This window comes from Corythoichthys intestinalis, chromosome 7, assembly GCF_030265065.1.
Source record: "Corythoichthys intestinalis isolate RoL2023-P3 chromosome 7, ASM3026506v1, whole genome shotgun sequence".
NCBI classification, from domain to species: Eukaryota; Metazoa; Chordata; class Actinopteri; order Syngnathiformes; family Syngnathidae; genus Corythoichthys; species Corythoichthys intestinalis.
In genome coordinates, this window is record NC_080401.1 from 30,975,578 (window position 1) to 30,999,845 (window position 24,268).

Below are 24,268 nucleotides of genomic sequence, written 5' to 3' on the forward strand. Positions count from 1 at the left end.
GAACTGCAAAGACAGTGGTGTTCTTAGTTTTTGGGTAGTTGTCATTAAAAATCAGTAAACTGTTCATCTGACACTATTTACTCATTTACTGCCATTGACGGTGCTCGATGGCCAATCCGTTTGGACTGGGAGGAGCGATGGAACATGAACATTCATTGTGTTGTTTCTTCAAAGTTAGTTCTCCAATTTGTTTAATGATGGTATATTTATTTATTTATTTATTTAAATTTTATTTTCTTTCCTTTCATTTGTATTTGTCACTTCTGACCTGCCAGGGACTATTGCTGAAGATTCACCTTTGGCTTGAAATGATATATGAATTGATAAGTACTGTACATAAATTAAGTGTGATGAAAATTATTTAAAAAAAAAAAAAAAGAAAAAAAGAAAAGGCTTTCATGATGTTCTATTTTATATTCTAAACAAGCCCAACACAGCTAAACTAACTAAAATGAACTCAGCAAGTGATGCTTTTTTTCAAAGACTTTTATTGACCACTGAACCAAGTGTACCGATATCAGATATACGACGACACGGGCCGAAGCGGACATAAACAACCACGGCGAATCGCCGACGGATATACAGCAACCAATTCAGTTTTTCTTTTCAAAGTAAGAAAATGAGTAAGGCCTCCACAAAGTCACCTCATTATTTAAATAGTATCTTGAAACATTTTATGAACACATGAGTCAAACCACATAGACGACTACTTGGCAATGTGTTGTATGATAAACAGATTTAGTACAAGTGCTTCAATCAGTAGTTTTTTTTTCTATACACACCCGACATTTACAACAGTAGAACCCTGATGGTTCAGTGTCCATTTCCCCATAGACAAACAAGTCCAGTCTCTAGAGGGTGCCACTCCAAAGTCCATTTCGTCTTCCTACATCAGGCTTCCCGGCCAGGACACGATGGTCAACGTGATCCTTCCCCGAAGCTCCTTGAGGAGACGTACCAACGCCATGTGGGTCATGCCCCACGTGCTCTTTCCGTTCACCTCCAGTAAGATGTCCCCACACCTACCAACACACACACACAACTAAATAACACGCCAGAAAAAACACAAGCTGACTTGTATCTTACCTTATCCCGCCATCGTTGTAGGCCGGCGTGCCCTTGACAATGGAGCGTATAAAAAAGCACTGGTTGCAGTTGACCTCCTCCTGGCCGCCCACAATGCTAAAGCCCAAGCTGCCCGACATGCTCCGTCGCAGCACGATGTCCTTGCAGCTGTACAGGTGCCTGTGGAGCCAAGTGCATCATCTCATCAAACAAGGACCTATTGGGATTCTAATGGCAAAGGTGGAAATTCTTAATCATTGCTTTTAATTTGAGGTGTGAACAACAACATTTTTGAGAAAAATGTATTTCTAAGAGTAGTTTTACTAAGACATACTTTTTACTTTTACTTGAGTAGATTTGTGAAGAAGAAACGCTACTCTTACTCCGCTACTTTGGGCTTCACAAGAGTTGTTACATTTTTCCTCTTTATTCTACAGTACATATTAAATTTATTATTTTTTTTGCCAGCGATGCCAAGAGAAGCTCTATCAATTTCACCAATGAGATGTCGCAACAATAATTACATGACTCCATTACACTAAACAGACGCAAGCTTGGCGTTCTATGATCACGCTAGCCTGTTCAATCACGTGGCTTCTTTAAAGCACCGCAAAAAAATGAAGTACTGCATTGGCCCGAATATAAGACGGCCCTGATTATAAGACGACCCCCTCTTTTTCAAGACTCAAGTTTGAAAAAAGACTTTTTGAACACCAAATTAGTTTTTATACAGAAAATGATTACAGTACATCCAGGGGTGAAAGTGGCTAGAATTTCTTGCCGGAACTCCGTGAAGGTCGCCATGCAGCCAGAAATAAACAAAAAATAAATAAAAATAAAAAAAATTTTTTAAAGAGGTTTGACCCCCCCTCCCAAATTTTTTTTTTTGTGGGGGGAGTGGGGTCAAACCTCTTAAACTACTAAAATGCAGAAAAAACTGTTTTAGCAAAGTTATTTCTATCACACATACAAAAACTGATTTTCATTTAAAATTGTATTTTTTCAATGATTTGCAAAATAAAATTTAACAAAAACAGCAGTAACCCCAACCTCCATCTCCAAATTTTCATTTTCCCTCATTTCCTCACATACTAAATGCCAAATCTCAATTACTACTTAAGAACATAGGATGTATATTAAAATTGAAGTTAATGTGAACATTTACTTTTTATTTTTTTTATTATAAAAAAAATACCATATTGGCCCGAATATAAGATGGCCCTGATTATAAGACGACCCCCTCTTTTTCAAGACTCAAGTTTGAAAAAAATACTTTTTGAACACCAAATTAATTTTTATACAGAAAATAATTACAGTACATCTGAAACAAATTACTATAACAATATATTTTAGAGAAAAAAACATGTTATTTTGCCTCATTCAAATCTTAATATCTGAACATTTAAATATGTAAACTAAAGTGCATTTGCACTCGTAAATGAATGGCTTCTGATTTTTTAAATGTAAATAAACCAATCTGTTGTGATAAAACAACAAAATTGCAATAATTGCATTAACCATCACAGTGAGGTCTAACTGTAACTGTTGAAACATATCTGAATAAGAAAAAAAAAACCAATAAAATAATGCAAACTTGTTAAACTTGAGAGTGGCTGAGATTCTTCTTCATGTCAGGGGTTCGCTTTGGCCTGGGGAGTCAAGTTCAGCATTCGCTTCAATGATATCTGGCGCCATCTAGCGTCGTGAATGGGTATAACGTCTAGACCCCGAATATAAGACGACCCCACTTTTTCGGTCTTATTTCAATGCAAAAAACACCATCTTATATTCGGGCCAATACGGTATATTGGTGGAAACGGATTAGCTACACAAGCACTTTATTATGCCTGTAAATCTGATGTTGGTAGATTGTTTTCTTCTTGGAGATGAAATACATGTGTGGCAGTTTAGTTTTTTTTTTTTTTTTTTTTTTTTTTTTTACATAGCGTTTTTACAGTTGCCTTCATATTTTCGGGATCAAAGCACAGTGTACCGGAACAGCATTCCGGCCCTGAATTTTATACTGAAACTGCGTTCTGGCCCTGAATCTTATACCGGAACTGCGTTCCTGACCGTTCTGGCCCACTTTCACCCCTGAGTACATCTGAAACAAATTACTGTAACAATATATTTGAGAGAAAAAGGATGTTATTTTGCCTCATTCAAATCTTAATACCTGAACATTTCAATATGTAAACTGAAGTGCAATCACACTCGTAAATGATTGGCTTCTGGTTTTCGAAATGTAAGTAAACCAATCTATTGTGATAAAACAACAAAATTGCAATAACTGCATTAATCATCAAAGTAAATTCTAACTGTAGCTGTAGTCTTGAAACAAATCTGAATAAGGAAAAACATTACAATAGAATATAAAATAATACAAACTGGTTAAACTTGAGAGTAGCTGAGATCTGTCATGACCAGGGGTGAAAGTGGCAAGAATTTCCCGGCGTGAAGGTCGCCACGGAGCCAGAAATTATGTTTTGTTTTTTTTTAACCTCTAACCTCTTAAACCACTGAAATGCAAAGAAAACTGTTTTAGCACAGTTATTTCTATAACACATGCAAAAACAGATTTTCATTCAAAATTGTATTTTTCCAATGATTTGCAAAATAAAAGTTAACAAAAACAACAACAACCTCAACCTCCATCTCATAATTTTTATTTTTACCTCATTTTCTCCCATACTAAATGCCAAATCTCAATTTTGACTACTTAAGAACATAGGATGTTATTAAAATTGAAGTAAATGTAAACATTTACTTTTTTTGTTTTTGATAACAAAAATATAAGTAACATACATTAAGAAAAATAAGTACAAATCACTTATATTAGGCAGAGTGAAATGGAATATCTTTTAAAGATCGCCCAAACACTGACTTTTTTAAATCATAAGGAAATGAATAAGTAGCCTAACATGAATGAACAAATATACTAAGTCCGAAGTGCACATTGACAGCTAAGATGTTCTGAACCTCACCATCAGAGCAAATAAAACTAAATATGATAAATAAGCCTTCTCAACTTTTTCGTGGCTCTTTAAGATTTGATCCATTTTATGTTGCATTGCCCCTTTTTTGTCGCATCAATTCAACAACCTGTTTTTTTTTTTTTTTTTTTTTTTTTTTTTTTTTTTTGCTGTTTCAGAAAACATGCACATTTGAACCAATCAGAGTTAACTATCTCTGCTGATCACATGTATGTCAGCCAATTGAACTGATAAATGAGTCCAGGCGTTTTGCTTTGCTGCCTGCATTCGCACATTGACGTGACTTATCATTCTCAGACTCAGATAACTGCAGCAGCTGGCGAAACCTCCATGCCGTCCATGGAATAAAATAAATAATAAATATCGGTGGAAACGGATTACGCTACACAAGCACTTTATTATGCATGTTGTTAACACTTGTGTATGTAAATCTGATGTTGGTAGATTATTTTCTTCTTGGAGATGAAATGCATGTGTGGCAGCGTTTTGACAGTTGCCGTCATATTTTCGGAATCAAAGCATCGTGTACGGGAACAGCATTCCGGCCCTGAATCTTATACCAGAAATGCGTTCCGGCCCTGAATCTTATACCAGAACTGCGTTCCTGACCGTTCTGGCCCACTTTCACCCCTGGTCATGACAGAATATTACTCCTCACAGACATCCTCTGCCTCGCTGTGCTCAGTGTCACTGTCCTGACCATAGCACATCATCTCCACTGCCGTCCAGTACATTTGATATACCCGTATTTTCTTCTCTTTTCTTTCTTACCACTTTCTTCTTCGTGCTCCCGCTATTTTTATTTTTATTCTTCGTGTCAGGGGTTTGCTTTGGCCTGGGGAGTCAAGTTCAGCATTCACTTCAATGATATCTGGCGCCATCTAACATCGTGAATGGGTATAATGTCTAGACCCCGATTATAAGACGACCCACACTTTTTCTGTCTTATTTCAATGCAAAAATCACCGTCTTATATTCGGGCGAATACGGTATTTGCCGTAGAGCGCTGCGCTCAACATGAATCAAAAGCGCGGATTTAAAATTCTCTCCCATTTTTTATTTGGAACTGATTGACCACGGAAACTATGAGGGAAGTATTCACTATTCAAACTAGGAGCTATTTACTCCACTAGAGGGCGCTCATTCTCTTTGGACGAATAATGCTTCATTTCTGTCTTTTTTTTCTCTCGCTGGATCATTTTAATTTTTTTGTATTTAATGTGGTTATGTAATGGGTTATTGTACAGTATCATTACAACAAGAGTTCATTTAGATAACTTGGTGCCGAGACAAAACAAATACCATTGTTTAAAAATGTTTAAAATAAATAAATAAGCAGTTACTCACAATGTTACTCATTACTTCAGTATTCTTTTCACTGGATACAATTTTTACTTGTACTTGAGTACATTTTTTGGGCGACTACTTTTACTTAAGGAATATTATTTTGAAGTAACGCTACTCTTACTTGAGTAAATGTTTTGGCTACGCTAACCATCTCTGGTTTTCCTTGGCTTTACGTGAAAAACTCAAATAGAGTGACTCCCTGTTGTCTGCAGGTGTGAAAATGTCAGTATGCTGTATGTTTCTTTATTTTTCTGGCAGCTACTTGTCATTGTATGTCAGCTATTAACCAAAACAAACCTGGGCAGCTGCAGCCACGACACCCACAGTGGAGAGTAGTCGTTACTGGGTGGTGTGTTCTTGGCGCTTCCGTCGGGCGAGGACGACAGGCAGGGCGGCGGCTCGCCCTCTGGAGGGCTCTCATCGGGGGGTCGCATCTCCAGGACTTTTAGCACCACGGGCGATGACGTGTTCTTCAGGTTGGCTACTGCCTCGCTCCGCGTCACCCCTGTCAGATCAACGCCGTTCACGTTGAGTAGGATGTCGCCTACGGAGGGAGATGAGGTTGAAGGTGAGTATCCGACAACCAATAGACCAAAGCACCACCTGTGCTTTTGACAAAAGAACAAAAGGTGCTTTGATGGTTTTGCTGCGTGTGCATATGCAAACATTCATGAATATGTATCCAGCCTCCTGTTGTGCTGTAGGTCAAATTGAGGGATTTGAGTCCGAAGTGTTAAAAATAGTCAAATGGTTTAAAACGCACATAACAGGATGATGAAAGAGCAACAATCGCGTGTGTTACGGCATTGTAAAGCACTCAGCCTTCATAATCCCATAAAGAGAGATTCACACGGAGGGTCAATGACATGCTTAATATGCATTCAAGACAGCCGAGTCAGCAAAATCTCCCTCCCGACTGTTGCCATGACATAAAATGATGGCGCGGCCAAACCCCTCTGTGTTTTCTCAGGGTTGGAGACAATTTTCAAAGCGCTGAACCGCCACCGACGCACGATTAACTCCCATAATTAAAACATGGGCTCGTCAATCAGCAGACGGCACAAATCCATCAGCTCGGCTTGCCGCACAACATCAATTGGATATGTGCTTTATTTGTCACAAATACAAAGTACAGGCACTCTACATGTAACACGTTACGATCTTTCGTCATTAGACGCTTCTGTTGCTGTGCAAATGAGGTGGAGAAACAGTTTTCCGTACTGTTTCAAGCTCCCCTATTGACATACTCACCACTGCTCATGACCTTTTAACAGATTTAACAACAGGTTCATCTCTCTATAGGAATTGCAAATGTCAAGATAGTTTTTTGTCATTTTGCCCTGGATGTTGCCTTTTTTTGCTTGTCCTTTTCGTGATGAATAATTTGGTTGTTCTGCGAATGGTTATATACAGTACACGGTAATTTTCGCACTTTAAGGCGCACCTGACTAGAAGCCACCACCAGTGTTGTTAATCTTAGTTTAAAAATGTAAATAAATACAGTTACAAATTAATTCTCCCAAAAAGTAATTGCGTTAGTAATTAGTTACTTGACAAATTAACTGGTGATAATTTTCATGTTTTTTTTTTCTAAAAAAACAAAACAAAAAAAACTGGTCACACAATTTGAAGTTTAAAGGGTTTTTGGGACAACTGGCCCTAGCCCAATTCTTTACCCTAAACTTAACTAGACACAGGGGTATTGCGGATATTGCGATAACTAGATGTTAACCTTTGCTATGTGTGGAAGTCATTTAATGTAGTGAATCAATCGTTAATGTTGTTAAAAATTGCTCCCGTTATTGCATTAGTTCCCTTCCGTCTGTTTTCGACATGTGTAAGTTTTAAAACTGTTTCATCATCTAAAGATAGATTTAAGATAAGTTTCGCCGATTTATGAGCATTTTGGATAAAAAGTGACTTAGGTTCGCCAGGAAGGTTCTCAACAACAGAGCCTTCATGAGAAGTCTACTGCTTTAGGATGGCGGCTCTTTACTAACGCATCTAGTTCTTTATTATATATGTTGCTAATGCCGCCGTGTCTGTCATTTGCATCTAGTTCTGCGTATATGTGATATCTACCGAAGCATCATGTGGCCGTAGCTTGTAGGCTTTCGGCTACATTCAGGTATTATTGGAGCGACGTAGCATAATAGCATCGCGTTTGCAATGGCGTCACACTCCCTTGCTTCCTCCCCACTCCTGCTCTGCTCTCTCGTCTCCGTGAGTCTGTCTTTTTCCAGACATTTCTCGCGGCAGTCAACCAACATCGTAACGGACGCCTTTCCAGCCTCAGTAACGGTAACGGTGTTGCCAAGATGAGAAAAGTAATTAATTGGATTACTCACTACTGAAGAAAATAACGCCGTTAGTAACGCCGTTATATTCTAACGCCGTTATTAACAACACTGGCCGCCACCTACCAAATCTAACATGAAAACGACATTTGTTCATAGATAAGCTGGACTGGACTATAAACTGCAGCTGTCCTCACTGTATTATGGGATATTTACACAAAAAGAAATGAACAGGTAACACTTTATTTGACAGTGGCACCATACGACTGTCATAAGACCAAATGAACCACCATGCTTCATTTGGCCATCACTGCTCCCTTGGGAGAGACAGTCAACCTCTGCTGCCACCTGCTGTCAACACTGCTGTTGTCCAACATGCTTCCTAACATGCATTGCAGCGCTAAAGATGTAAATATCAATCAAATTCATGTTCTGTGCTAATTATTTCTTCAGTTACTGTTCCAGTTGTTTCCTTAATTGCTAGTTATGGTATTTGGTAGCACTTTATTTGACAGTGGTGCCATAAGACTGTCATTAGACAATCATAATTATGACATGAGACTGCTTGAGCATTAATGAATGCTTATAACAGATGTAATTTAGTGTTATCCTGCAAATTATCTCACTTTTGAATGGATGTAAAAGATCCGAGCTAGACATAAATGGGGTTAGTTGACAAAATTTGCCAGATGATACTAAATGACATATGTCATAAGCATTCAGTAATGCCCATGATAGAGTCATGGCATATGTATGATGGTCTGATGACGTCGCTGTCAAATAAAGTGTTACCTATTAACCCAATTAAATCAACAAATAAATCGCACTGCACTATAAATCGCAGGATTCAAAATGAAGGAAAAAAGTAGCAGCTTATAGTCCGAAAATTGCGGTACTTATACATTTTGTCATTTTTCTTAAGCTTTTCTCAGTATTTTTTGTGCATATAGTCTATTTCTTTGTTGACAGACTAATACTGTATAGAGCTATAATTTTTTTTTTTTTTTAATTATTACATTTTTGTCTTTTCTTCCCTTTTTTAAAAAAACATTTCTTTTCATTAGCCTTTTCTTCATTGGCAAATTCTTGAAATTTTGTCAAATTTTTTCCCTGACATTTTGGGGCCTTATATTCATTTTTGCAAGGTTTGTCAATTTTTTTGTCCTTGTTTTGGCAATTTTGTTTTGATTACAATTAGCGTTATGCTAGGTTTTTTTTTTTTTTTTGTCAGAGATGTTACATTTTTGTTAAACTTATATTATTTTATTTGCAGCACATTTTTTTAAACTTTATAATTATAACCCCCCGATAAATCGTACTTATTTTTGTAATTTCCTTAATTTTGGCGGGCTAGTCTACATTTTTTGTAAAATGTTTTAAATTCATATCCAAATCTATTTTGTTTTGTAATTTTGTTAATAATGGTCTCTCTTTTTTCTATTTTTTTTAAAGAGAGGGAATAGATACTTTTAATCTTTGGTAAATTTTACCACTGTTCCATATAAAAAACCAACAGTAACAACACACATTTATGCCGGGGCCAGTTTTACAGTTTCATTTAGATCCAGAACTTTGCTGAACCTTCACTCAAAGAAAGTAGTTATTTCATTTTTTATGTATTTTACAAAACCTAACCATCCAATTTCAGGGTGAAAGCATGACATTCAGAATATTTTATTATCCTATTTTCAACTCCCAAGATTTACCTTTACGTATGGAGCCCTCCTGGCCCACCACTCCGTCGGGGTCCACGTTGGTGACGTAGATGGGAAGGTCCCACCCGCGACTCGACATGCCGCCGGCCACCGCCATGCCCAGCGAGTCGTACGGCTCCTTGCTGAGCGTCACCGTCTTCTCATAGCAGGCTGGCTTCTGGCACGAGTCCTACCACCACAGCAATATTATATCAAGCCCAAGTTCACATTAAATATTGTAATTTTTGGAAGGTTTTTGTGTGAACTGACCAGCAGTGTTTGCTCAATGTCCACAGGGGAATATGGCGGGGGGCCATCCATGGCCCATGGAGCTTCTTGGAGGATATCCGGCGTTGGCAAGCAGATCTGACGGGACACAACAAAGTGGACGCCCTCCTCGCTCGCCTGACCAAACGAAATGAGTTCTGTTAAGTACAATTTGTTTGGGCAATTCAAATTATCTGGAAACATTAAACCAGTGCACTTTCTTTTGACGGAATTATCATGGTTGCCATTGACTGCAAAAAATGTCCGATCCATTTGAAATGGGAAGACCGGCAGGGCGTCTACCGTCAATTACACTTTTGCCTGATAGTCAACTAAATGTTTCTCTTTCCAGGTTTTTCTTTTTATTGAATTGTAATTATTATTATTTTTAGTATTTTGCAATTCTTTTTCTGATGTTTCTTCCCCATGTTTTGGCAATTTTGTTACATATTTTTCCCTTCAATTTGTTTTGCCTGTTGGATTTTTAAAAATGTTTTATTAATCTTGGATTTCAACACCAATTTTCGCCATGTTTGTGACTTTTCTTTCAGGTTTTAGAGATTTTTTTCCCTCTCTTATTGACAAATATTTGTATTTTTTGTTGACTTTGTTTTACCAAATTGTTTATTTATTCTTATTATTATTTTTAGCAAATTTGATACATTTTTGTCCTCATTTTAGCAATTATGTTAGGATTTTAGCTTGGATTTTTTTTTGTTTTTTTTTGACCGTTTTACAGTTTGGTATTACGGTAATGGAACTGTTTTTTCACTTCATTATCCCCGTTTATATCAAGGGGTTATCTTTTTTGAGAGATTTTATTTTTAAAACATATTTTTTCTGCTTTTTGTCTGTTTATTGCCAAAACCTGTATTTTTTTTTTTAGATTCACTTCTTTTTGTTTGATTTTTTTCTTTCACATGTTATAAGATATTTAAAAAAACAAAATGTCGCCTCTTTTCCTCTTCAAAGATTTGTCTTCGCCTCAGCGGAGCAGAGCTCAACTCCCTAAATTAGCCAGTCCTGGCCCATTATTGCCTTAATTGGCCTAATTTAATTTCAGACCCGCTGGCTGTTAATCTCTGTCAGAAAGAGACCAACGGGGAGATCTAGTAGAGCCAGTCAGTCAGTCTGCTCGGGCAGGAACTTTCAGGCCCAGAGACCCCGAACGACTTAACGGCAATTAAATGCCATTAGCCTGCATACGCACCACCGACGACTGGCGCGGGTCCGTCAGGGAATCGGCGCAATCAAGTGTAGATGACAGCTACGCATTTGTCACAAATCACTACAATTACTTATAATACCACTAGGAAACAGAACTTTTGGAAAAATATCGCAGATCTTGAAATAGCTGACGCCAAACCCCAGTTAGACAAATTAACTCTCCTAATCTAAGGTTTTCCCCCGTATTTTTTCCTGGGTTTTATTCAGACTTGTGTGAGGCCATCACAATTTGACAGCTTATGCTTTGCAGTTCTTGTCATCGACAACATTGTTTCAGTGCTGTGAAATTGTTCCCTGGCAAGACATTTTTTTCCAAGTCTACGTTAAAGGTGTTTAAGCTATGAAGAGCACTTCAAATCATCAGAGAGACTGAATTTTTGTAATTTTTCATCAAGAAAACAAATTTGTCACTCAATTTTATAGTTATTCCACCCAAAGAATTTCATCAATGAAGATTTATTTAAATTTTATAATCCAATAGTCGGCCTATCTTGATGTCTCAACAGAAGGAGCATTCATGCCTAGCTTTCTAGTGATGCTCTAGTACATGTAATACTCGACAAATGAACAATCACACGTCAACAACATAATAGAAAACCTTTGCATAACATGCTAGCAGAGTGCAAAAATCTGCAACTGATTGTGATGTCAATTTCAGTTTGGACATTTTTCGGTGGGCGGGGTGAAGGTACAGTCGGGCAAATAAGTATTTAATCAACCACTAACTGTGCAAGTTCTCCCACTTGAAAATATTAGAGAGGCCTGTAATTGTCAACATGGGTAAACCCCAACCATGACAGACAGAATGTGGAGGAAAAAAAATGAAAATCACATTGTTTGATTTTCAAAGAATTTATTTGCAAATCATGGTGGAAAGTAAGTATTTGGTCAATACCAAAAGTTCATCTCAATACTTTGTTATGTACCCATTGTTGGCAGTAACGTAGGCCAAACGTTTTCTGTAACTCTTCACAAGCTTTTCACACACTGTTGCTGGTATTTTGGCCCATTCCTCCATGCAGATCTCCTCTAGAGCTATGATGTTTTGGGGCTGTCGTTGGTCAACACGGACTTTCAACTCCGTCGACAGATTTTCTATGGGTTTGAGATCTGGAGAATGGCTAGGCCACTCACGGAACTTGAAATGCTTCTTACGAAGCCACTCCTTTGTTGCACTGGCTGTGTGTTTGGCATTATTGTCATGCTGAAAGACCCAGCCGCGTCTCTTCAATGCCCTTGCTGATGGAAGGAGATTTTCACTCAAAATCTCTCGATACATGGCCCAATTCATACTTTCCTTTACACAGATCAGTCGTCCTGGTCCGTTTGCAGAAAAACAGCCCCAAAGGATGATGTTTCCACCCCCATGCTTCAGAGTGGGTATGGTGTTCTTCGGATGCAATTCAGTATTCTTTCTCCCCCAAACACGAGAACCTGTGTTTCTACCAAAAAGTTCTATTTTGGTTTCATCTGACCATAACACATTCTCCCAGTCCTCCTCTGGATCATCCAAATGCTCTCTAGCGAACCGCAGACGGGCCTGGACGTGTACTGGCTTCAGCAGGGGGACACGTCTGGCAGTGCAGGATTTGAGTCCCTGGCGGCACATTTCGTTACTGATAGTAGCCTTTGTTACTGTGGTCACAGCTCTCTGTAGGTCATTAACTAGGTCCCCCCGTGTGGTTCTGGGATTTTTGCTCACCGTTCTTGTTATCATTTTGACGGCACGGGGTGAGATCTTGCATGGAACCCCAGATCATGGGAGATTATCAGTGGTCTTGTATGCCTTCCATTTTCTAATAATTGCTCCCACAGTTGATTTCTTTGCACCAAGCATTTTACCTATTGCAGATTCACTCTTCCCAGCCAGGTGCAGGTCTACAATTTTGTCTCTGGTGTCCTTGGACAGCTCTTTGGTCTTGGCCATAGTGGAGTTTGAAATGTGACTGACTGAGTTTGTGGACCGGTGTCTTTTATACCGATAATGAGTTAAAACAGGTGCCATTAATACAGGTAACGAGTTGAGCCTCGTTAGACCTCGTTAGAAGAAGTTAGACCTCTTTGACAGCCAGAAATCTTGCTTGTTTGTAGGTGACCAAATACTTATTTTTCACTCTAATTTGGAAATAAATTCTTTAAAAATCAAACAATGTGATTTTCTGTGTTTTCTTTCCACATTCTGTCTCTCATGGTTGAGGTTTACCCATGTTGACAATTACAGGCCTCTCTAATCTTTTCAAGTAGGAGAACTAACACAATTGGTTGATTAAATACTTATTTGCCCCACTGTAGCTGAGAAAGGAAGGACTCTGACGAGTAGACAGGATATGCTTTCATTATACTGTTTTTGTGATGGATTTGTACCAAAAATATGGCCAGCCTTTATTTGAAAGTTAATTGCTGTATTATTTCATTGCACCTTTAACATGCAACCATTTAAAAAAATGTCTTATTCAGGTTCAGAACAATATTCCGACATTCATAATTATATGTTTACGTGAAAATTGGGTCATTTCTGCAATCTACCGAACCCCGCAAACTCGTTTTGCTTTCACTTGTTTTGTAAAAAATCTCTAAATCCTGGTGTTTTCTACTACCATTAAAAGACGTTTCTAATCATGAGTTTCATCATTACGTGAAAGGCGTTTCAGTTGTTTTTCTTCCCATTTTCTTCCTGTGCTCAGGGTTAAGATTCAAAGGGGCTATCCCAATACCGCCTTTAAATGATTCACTTCAGAAAATGCTTAACCAAGTGGAAATACAGTGGTACCTCTAAATACGAAGTTAATTTGTCCCAGGACCTCGTTTGTAACTTGAAATGGTCGTACAGTGTATCACAAAAGTGAGTACACCCCTCGCATTTCTGCAGATATTTAAGTACATCTTTTCACGGGACAACACTGACAAAATGACACTTTGACACAATGAAAAGTAGTCTGTGTGCAGCTTATATAATAGAGTTCATTTATTTTCCCCTCAAAATAACTCAAAATATAGCCATCAATATCTAAACCCCTGGCAACAAAAGTGAGAACACTCATATGAAAAAAACATACATCCCTAAATGTCCAAATTGAGTATTGCTTGTCATTTTCCCTCCAAAATGTCATGTGGCTCGTTACAGGAGTGCTGTCAGCATTGCTGCGGACATTGAAGAGGTGGGGGGTCAGCCTATTAGTGCTTAGACCATATACCGCACTCTACATCAAATTGGTGTGCATGGCTGTCACCCCAGGAGGAAGTCTCTTCTGAAGACGGTACACAAGAAAGCCCGCAAACAGGTTGCTGAAGACATGTCAACAAAGCACATGGATTACTGGAACCATGTCCTCTGGTCTGACGAGACATGTAGGCTTTCTTGTGTACCATTTCTTGTGTCAAAGTGTCATTTTGTCAGTGCTGTCCCATGAAAAGATATACTTAAATATCTTCAGAAATGCAAGGGGTGTACTCACTTTTGTGATACACTGTATGTCGAGCAGGATTTACCCTTAAAAATACATTATAATTCCATTAATTTGTTCCACTGCCCGAAAACCTACACTAAATCCATAAAAAATACTACTAGTACTATTATAAATAGCATTTACACAGAGCAAAACAAGATAATTGTGAATAAAAAAATTGAATAATATTATATTAATTGTAATAATAATAATGACACCTGTAATAATGTAACGAATGGGGTTCTAATGTGGTGATTGATTTTGCGTAGTGTACCTGAACGCATCGCGTTGCTGACTTGACAGAGTGAGATGGGACTTTACTTTCGCTTTCACTCAGCTTCGGGGAACAGTAGACATGTTGTGTTGCACAAGTTGATGGAATAAATGACTAGAAAACTGACAAAGCTGGAGATTTGTTTTGCGATGTTACCACAATAATAATTGTCACCTTAACTTATAACGACTGGCGAACGGAGGTCGGAGGAGGACCGTCGAGAGTAGACATTCTACGGCCATATTGTCGAGCCAGTTCACGGATGCCCACACGACGCTCATATTTTTCTATTATTTCCAACTTCATTTCAATGGTAAGAACCAGCTTTTTTCCCCACCTGCACTAACATTATTGGAACCCTTGTTGATTGCTCTCACAAGAAAATCTTCCTTGCATCCTTCTTGTGGGAAAACAAAGAAACTACGCTGCTATCATAGATCGTCGTATTTCGAGCATGTCGTCGGATGTAGAAACAAATGGTGAGTCAAATTTTACGTCAGATGTCAGAAAGATTGTGTGTCGAAGCAATCGGATGTTGAGGTACTACTGTAATTTGATTTTTAAAAACGGAATATGGACACACTCTGTTTTTCGAACATTTTTACATGGCTGAATTGGTTATTGGCTGCATGTAAACGTGGCAATAGTGCTCCAATGCTTTATATACATTTAAGGTATTCATGAAACAAACAATATTCTTTTGGAGGGCCATCACTACTGATTAGGCTAATGAACTCTTTGTTTTGAGGAATGTTTTGGAGATTTGAATTGTCAACAGGCTTTGGTAGATGATTATGGGGTGTAACATCTTGAAGTCTGTAGGCAATGCTTGGTTTTGTGCTAATGCTTGCGGTAGGAGTTCAGAATTTTGGTAGTAACAGAACTTCAGTTACATAGTCTGTTTTTGAGAAACTTGACGTAGAAAGCATGAATTGTACAATTGTTGTCAAACGATGAAAAGGAAAATGTCCAGTAACTTTTGGGTGGCTGTATTGACCATGTCACTACATTTCTTTAGTTTTAACTCTTTCTCTGCCAGAGAATGAGTGTCCGATCCATTTGAACTGGGAGGGGTGGCAACGATCAAATGATCGCTGGCCAGCCCCTCCCAGTTCAAATGGATCGGACACCTATTGCTGCTAATGGCAGTGAAATTAGTGAAACAAGTTACCCCTTGATACTGTGTAATATTCTTCACTGTTAGCATCCACTAACCTGTATAAGCAGAGCAGCATGTTCGGGAGCTCCGTAGCGCAAATCGTGTCCGTTAATGGCTAGCACGCGGTCTCCGACCCACAGCTGTCCGTCTCGAGCCGCCAACCCGCCCTCCAGCAGGTCAAAGATGTAGAGACCGGGCTCCTCGGGCCGGCGCACCAGCTTGATGCCCAGCTGTTCGTCGGGTGCGCTTTTGCTCAAAACCACGTGGACACTGTCATCCCGGAAGGGTAGGTGATGGGGTTGGCCGTAGGATGGGTGGCCACCGGCGACGCCCGCCACATGTGGGTGGCGGTAACGGTGGCGCTGCTCTCGGAGGATGGTGAGGCGCAGCAGCTGGCATGGCTGCTTGAGGGTGGCCACCGCGTAGCAGTGGGACACATTGCTGATGTCGATGCCATTCACCTGACAAAGTCAAAGTTCATAAATTACAGCAAAACTTTTGTGTCATATTTTATTATTATTATTATATCTATCAGTTATAATTTATTAATATTTATATATCATTATGATCACTATATTTAAGTTAGAGGACATATTAAAAAAAAATACTGATATATATGTTTGGAACCTTAATATTTTTTTTTTAATTATTGGCAATTATTAGACTTCATTTTGAAAATGTATGAAATGCAGGATGCACAAACTATTTTTTTAATTTGATATTTTATTATGAATTAAAACTACTCATTATGAAATTATTATATTAAATCAATACAATGGTTAATATTCATCAGATGTAAAAAATTGATTTTGTTAAAAAAATTTGCAGTTATACAGGTATAGTTTCCTATGTTTTGAAAATAAATTATTGTGCAACCGAGAAAAAAAAGAATGTAAAATGATAATAAATCATTATACAGGTTATCAAATATTTTGAAATGTATATAATATAACCTTTTATTTAACCATAACCATTCAAATATACAAAATAAATCATAATATATACATTGGCAGAACAAATGTGAACAGGGCCCGGGCCCGATGACCATAAACGGGACCCCATCGAATGGATATCGTGCAACGGGGGGAAGGGATGGTAGTGGACAATTATTCGCTGGCCCCTCAAGACGATCGTCCGGCATGTGTCCGGCAGGTGATTTTTTTTTTTTTGCGGGCCCCTCCAGACGACTGGCCAAGCGAAGGAGGGGTGGTGGCGTGGGTTGGGCGCTGACAGAAATATTTGAACACCTAAAACACTATATTACAGCTCCGCTCATCATCTTACCCTTCTTTTTGACCCTACCGCCCAACCACACCGACTTACCACTCGCAAACAGGGCCCCCATAGGCTACGTTCATACTACAGGTTTTAATGCACAATTCCAATTTTTTTGTCATATCTGTTTTTTTTTGGGGCATGCCCGTTCAGACTGCTTTTGTCCATTGAGCCCATTCAAGTATTACGCATGTGCACCGATTCGCAGTCCGACCCGCGCTGAGCAAACTGACCCGCATGCGCAGAAGCATCAAAACAATTAGCTACACACTGTGCGTGCATGACACACACACACACATAAGCCTTATGTGTGTGCATCAGTTTGCCCTGACTCGGCCATGTAAGCAATACTGAAATATTGCTCATTTGGCGCACAGTAAGAAACAAAGCATTATCAGGCTTAGCCTTTTCTTCATTGGATTTTTTTATGACTGTGTTCAAGCCCGCCTCCTGCGTTGTAAAAGCAGAGTTCAAGCTAGGCGCTAAAGCTAATGAACAGTTGCATCGCTGCCGTCTTGCGTGCCGCTCTCGCTCTTTACTGACGTAATTGCCGCATAAATTCCGATTTGGGAGACTTGAGAGTTCAGACCGTCGCCACATTCTGCAAAAATATGGCCCAGATCGGTTTAAACCACAAACGAAAATGACCCAGATCGGATTTTAAATGGTCCACTTCTATGCGACTTGTCCCGTTCAGACTGTCAAGTTAATGCCTCACTCGAGTTGGAAAAACACGAAAAAATCAGATTTGTGCATTAAGACCTGTAGTATGAACCTACCCTTAGGGGCCCTGACCCGGGTGCGGTCACACCCCCACAAACCCCCTTAAGTTCCGCCCCCGAATATACACTATATTTTTTAGACTAAACATGATCATGATTTCATGTCTATTATTAAAAAAACAAGTTGAAATGTATTCATACATAAAATAATCATGAAGATGTTATTTCTGTAGGAAATATATTCATTCATTCATTTTCCATGCCGCTTTTCCTCATGAGGGTCGCGGAGGGGCTGGAGCCTATCCCAGCTAACTACGGGCAGTAGGCAGGGTACACCCTGAACTGGTTGCCAGCCAATTGCAGGGCACAAGGAGACATACAACCATCCACCCACACACTCATACCTATGGACAATTTAGAGTTTTCAATCAGCCTACCATGCATGTTTTTGAGATGTGGGAGGAAACCGGAGTTCCCTGAAAAAACCCACGCAGGCACGGGGAGAACATGCAAACTCCACACAAGAAGGCCGAAGCCCGGGATTGAACCCTTGAGCTCAGAACTGTGAGGCGGACGTGCTAACCACTCAGCCACCGTGCTGCAGGAAATATATTTAATTTATATAATATTCTATATTCTTCTTATCTCAACATTCTACATTTTAAAAAATAAATAAAATGTTATGAATTCATCAATGTAGTATATTTATTCATGAACCACTTTGACCACTTGGCTTATGTTCACTGTTAAAGTCTCTTCCATGCTTCACACGTTTCTTTTTTGTGTTCATAACTGTGTGCCCCTTTTGTTGAAAGTGTAATAGCGGTTGTTGCTTTCCTTTATATTTTTCCACTTCAACCAAGTGGCGACATAGCTGACCCTTGCTCATGATTAAAAAATTTTGGCCAGTGATAGCTTGTATCTAAACTTGAAGCACCTAAAAAAATCCACTGCATTTTCACTTCTTTAAAACATTGGCAGCGATTGACAGCGCACGACTTCTAATCCATTTGAAATATCCCAATTTCGAACGGATTGGATGTCTACAAGTGACAAACGCATTTCAATTCACAGCAGAAGGATGAAAATAGCCAAAATATTGGACGTCTATAACCGTCAATGGCAGTCAAAGAGTGTAGTGCAACATGTCCCACCACTGTGATACCTTGAGGATGACATCCCCGGGCAGCAGGCGGCCGTCTCGGGCGATCACCCCCTCCCTGTAGATGTCCTGAATAAGGATGCGCACAAGCGGCGTCTCGTTGCCACCGACCACGCTGATGGCGAGCGGCTCGGCCGGCTCCGCCCGTGTGATTTTAATACTGGTTACTTCCCCGTCGGGGATCAGGTGATGCAGCTGCGGCAGAGCCAACACTGACGAGAGAGAAGATAAGGAAGAGGCGAAGTTGGAGTCCAGCTGCACCACATTTTAAAAGCCAAGTTAAACAGGAGAGGAAGTAACAAGGAGAAGTTTGAGAAGATGGCGGAGCAGCTGTCTCGACTCCCTCAGGTTGCTCAAACAAAGCGGTACGAGCCAAGAAAAAGGAAAAGGCGCTTGGCTGATTGTCCTCGCTTGATGTTTGTGCGATTAGTCACATACATCTGTGTGCAATGTGCATGGGAACGAGCTTAACTACAAATCTCTGCCGCTGTTACACGCCAGTGTTGTTGTGAAACAAAGCATTTGCAAGCCCTGAACGGCAAGCAACAAAGACATCCTTCCTTCGGTTTTGCGTGCAACACTTCACTCTGGATGCCATTTACTAGGATGTTTTGTACATTTCTTAAGAAATTGGAAATCTGTTATCAAAATGTTGGCCGAATATTTCTCGGTGGGAAGTATAACTGCTTCAAAGCCCCAACCACACAGCTAATCTGCAAATGAATATATGGCAGCTCAACCTCTGATTGGAGGAAATTACAGCTACTGATATCATTTTTTTCCTGAAAAGAAGAAACTATTGATGATGTTAAAATCCCTAAAGTGAAGGATAAATATTGCTGTTGAGCTAACCAAGTTTTATTTGTTGCTCTAACAACAACAATCGACTACTGTTCGACTTGGCTGAGTAAAACAATTCATGTCACATGTTCGGAAAAAGAAGACAAACTTTTGTTGTTGTTCTTTCCTATGAAGACAAAGTGTAGTTGCAATTCCCTTAAGCATCAACATAGCTTCACTGTTTTAATACCTTGAAAATACAACTATTAGTGTGCCACTTTCCAAAAAGAACACAAACGTCTGATGTACTTTCCTAAAAGCTGAACTGTTTCAATTCCCTATAAAAATATTGCTCTAGAACAGCTTTTTTCAACCGGTGCGCCACGGCACTGCAGTGAGAGATCGTCAGGTGTGAGAGAAATTATCCAATAACTTTTTTTTTTTTTTTTACGTCATCGGGCGGAGTTGCAGTAGGAAGAAAGGAGTAGGTAGAAAATTGCGGTCGTGTGTAGATAAGCGAGGTATTGCTCTTTTCGCTTTCAAGAACTGCTTGGATTTCTAGCCATCAGCCACCTCGCTGTCAGCGACAATGTGGACCCCAGCACATCTACTGTACATCATTTCATTAGACTCGTCAAGAGTCGATATACACGAAAGTGTCCTTTCCATTTTTTCCATATGTGACGACCGCCAATCCTCTCCCTGTGCTTTATTCCAACACATTGTCGACAACAGCAAGGTGGCTGATGGCTAGAAATCCGAGCAGTTCTTGAACGCAACACGAGCAACTAGCCAACAGCACCATGGTGCCAAGCAAGCTTATACGTCATCTCCAAACGAAACACCTGTTGCTTCAAAACAAGTCAATGGACTCTTTTGTTAGCCTTCGTAAAAACAGAGAAACAGACAACTTTTTTGAGAAAAACTACAAAGGTAAATGAGAAAGCACTCAAAGCCAGTTACCTTGTTGCTAAATCCAAAAAGTACCACACGATGGCAGAGACATTAAAGAGCATACGACAGGAGAAAAAAAGAGTCTTAAATAGCATTATTATGTGAATTAGAATCATATTTTGAGACGATTCGACTATATACAACAATTTAGCAAAGCGCAGATGACGAGAATTAGTCTTTTAATCTGCCAGTTAGCCACGCCTACCATTATAGGGCTCAAGCGTCCCCAACAGGTGGATGACGTCAGCGGGAGATTGGGCTCATCGGTTTTACTATACAGCCCATTGAGGGGAAATTATTCACAACGAGGAAAACGCGACGAAGAGAGCCGCAAAATGTCATTGTTTCAGTCTCTCTACTCCAATATTTTTACAGGATATTCTTTTTATCCAAGTATTTTTCCCCAATAGCTAAATAAATGGTTTGAGAAGGACCAGTCAGCCTGTTGAGGGGGAACTATTCACAACGAGGAAAACGCGACAAAGAGCCTGCAAAATGTCATTGTTTCTGTCTCTCTACTTCAATATTTTTACAGGATATTCTTTTTATCCAAGTATTTTCCCCAACTGCTAAATAAATGGCATGGTCATGACAAATAACAGTCTTGTGCTAAATGGAATATGAAATAATAAAAATGCACTTATTCAGGACGACATGGCAAAATTACTCCATAATTGTCAAAACTGTCGACTTCCCCTTTACTGTCGCACCTCCCGAACAAAATTTTATGACACCTAAATCGAACATATGTCATTTCACTTCCCTGGCTTTGGAAAATGTAAACAAACCAAGAGGCGTGACAGCTAGCCGACATGCTAACCCGAACCGAGTGATGTTTCAAAGTCTTCGAAGCGGAAAATCACACATAACTAGCCCGGATTATTTGACATGACGACTGGGTTGTCGATTGCATTCGTGGATCGGCAAACCGCCCGGCGGAGAGCAGTTTACAGCTCGTTCCCCGGAGGAGGGCGTCTGTAGTTGTTGTGCGGCTAACGTGCAGCCAATGTACATTAGGAGAGCTTTTTACATGCCTATCAATGATCAAACAAAATTTAGTCCTTTATTTAAAGAAAGTTTGTTGTGTTTACTTTGTAATCGCTGCATTCGTATTTGACATAATACAAAACAAGATGTTTACTCACTTCCTCGTAAGTCCAATGGTCCCACAGTAGTAGGGCTTGTTTTGGCCAATATCCACGGTGAATGGGAACCTTTTGAAACTCCAAAAAGGCGCACACGCCTCTCCCTCATACAGCAAGATCTTTTTGCAGCCGTTTGGCTGGCGTGATGCGAAAAATAAACGTATATATCTGAAAAATCAGCTGAATCCTTAGTCCTCATACACAACAGTAGGCTGTATAGTGAAGAGGAGTCCTTCTCCCGTACACGTCACAGCGCCCTCCTCCTCAATGCAAGACCGAAGTCGGAAGTCACTCATGGCGCAGGATTAAAAAAAACAAAATAAATATAGCGATCGCTTCCACACACATCCAAGCGGTCCATATCATTCAGGAGCATAAAATACCGCGTGTATTATGAAATAAACATGCTTTTTCGTGTCACTTGCACTTTAAGACTACATGCCCGCAAAGCCATTTTCAGCAAGATGTTCGGCCCTGATGCGGTTAAAGACGTTGCTATAGTCCCCCTGTCTGTTAATTATGAGCTTTTCAAGCCTAACTGCTATAAAGAATAAAAACAGAGAATGACTCAGAGCTGTTGAAGAAAATTCCTGCCAGGATATCAGCTTTGTGATCATCTAAACAAGCTCAAGAGTCAGTTTAAATATTGAGAAATTTAATGTACTGTACTGAAAGTTATTTTGGAATATTTTTGATTTGTTGTGTGCGACGAGATTTTTTTCCATTGTAAAAACAAGCCGTGACTCAGAAAAGGTTGAAAAACAGTGATCGAGAACACAAAAAAGACAAACTATTGATTTTACATTTTCTTCAAGCACTGAAGCAAGTAACTTTAAATGATAGCAGATCATATTCTTTCACACAAATCCATTAAAAAAGTGACACAAATGGCTTAATAATGAAAGTAGATCCTAATTATTCTTTCTTTTTGAGCTGCCTTCGCCCCGCCCAGAGAAAAAAAATCCTCTCAAACAAGCTATCCATAGGATTTCTATTCTACTGTTACTGTGTGACCATTCTGTCAACATGTACTGGCTAGCGCGGCACTAGAAAGCTAGGCATGACCAGTGTTGTTAATTTTACTTTAAAAAAGTAATTAATTACAGTTACAAATTACTTCTCCCAAAAAGTAATTGCGTTAGTAACTCAGTTACCTGAATTTAAGAGTAATTAGTTACTTGGCAAAGTAACTAGTGATAATTTTCATGTTTTTTTTTTCTCAAAAAAAAAAAAAAAAAAAAAAAAAAAAAGGTCACACAAAGTGAAGTTAAAAGGGTTTTTGGGACAATTGGCCCTAGCCCAATTCTTTACCCTCCACTTAACTAGACACAAGGGTATTGCGATATCTAAATAGTAACCTTTGCTATGTGTGGAAGTCATTTAAAGTTGTGAATCAACTGTTAAAGTTGTTAAAATTGCTCCCGCTATTGCATTAGTTCCCTTCTGTCTACTTTCAACATGTCTAAGTTTTAAAACTGTTTCATCATTTAAAGATAGATTTAAGTCAAGATTTTGCCAATTTAGGACCATTTTAGATATAAAAAAAATTTTTTTTTTAAATTGGTTCACTAGGGAAGATCTCTACAACAGAGCCTTCCTAAGACGTCTACTGCTTTAAGATGGCGGCTGTTTACTAACGCATGTAGTCCTTAAACATGTTGCCAATGCAGCCGTGTCTAACATTTGCATCTAGTTCTATAATATGTGATATCTACCGTATCATGTGGGCGTAGTTTGTAGGCTACAGTCAGGTATTATTGGAGCCACCTTGCATCATGTTTGCAACGGCATTTTCCCGACTCCTGCTCTGCTCTCTCGTCTCCGTAAGTCGTCTCTCTGACTTTTTTTATTCAACCAACTTAGTAACGCATAGTAACGCACGCCTTTTCCGCCTCAGTAACGGTAACGGCGTTGCCAAGATGAGAAAAGTAATTAATTAGATTACTCACTACTGAAAAAAATAACGCCGTTAGTAACGCCGTTATATTGTAACGCCGTTATTAACAACACTGGGCATGACCATCAATTCTGTTAATGACAGCACAACCAGAATTGCTGAAAAAAAAAGTTCCCCAATGCAATGTTTTGTATGGAATAACTATGACATTATAAAATGCAGTGAGATTTGAGAGCGAAATTCATTTTCTACATAAAAAATTACATTTGAGCAGTAATTTCCTTTTTTGACATGGTCACCATTTCGTAGGACTTTTAAAAAGAGGAACAACTATTGATACAAAACTTCCCTAAAAAACAATATGCAATATACTATACAATTCCCTGAAAAGAAGAAAAACTTTTGATGATGTACTTTGCCCTGAAGAAAACAAATATGGCTGCTGCCCAAAATTGAATTGTTCCTTTTCTCCAACTGCCACGAACGGCGTGACGGAGGCGACTTTTGGCTAGCCGCCACAACAAAAATGATGTATCCCTGCTTTAGTTTTTATTTTGCCAACTG

At 39.2% G+C, this 24,268-nt stretch overlaps 1 protein-coding gene across 3 annotated transcripts in view; it reads right to left on the reverse strand.

The window, feature by feature from the left end:
• Positions 1-428: 428 nt before the first annotated feature.
• The window catches only part of lnx1 (ligand of numb-protein X 1), an 85,521-nt gene continuing 61,681 nt past the window's right edge, over positions 429-24,268 (reverse strand). For 2 of the 3 annotated variants that reach the window (XM_057840857.1, XM_057840856.1), the window contains exons 6-12: positions 18,932-19,140; positions 15,826-16,230; positions 9,667-9,801; positions 9,409-9,586; positions 5,703-5,949; positions 1,087-1,245; positions 429-1,022 (exon numbers count right to left, since the gene is read on the reverse strand). In XM_057840857.1, coding sequence (XP_057696840.1) covers positions 887-1,022; positions 1,087-1,245; positions 5,703-5,949; positions 9,409-9,586; positions 9,667-9,801; positions 15,826-16,230; positions 18,932-19,140 — 1,469 coding nt within the window. In that variant the 3' untranslated portion in view covers positions 429-886. The remainder of the gene's footprint in view (positions 1,023-1,086; positions 1,246-5,702; positions 5,950-9,408; positions 9,587-9,666; positions 9,802-15,825; positions 16,231-18,931; positions 19,141-24,268) is intronic. The other variant, XM_057840858.1, reaches the window with a different exon arrangement.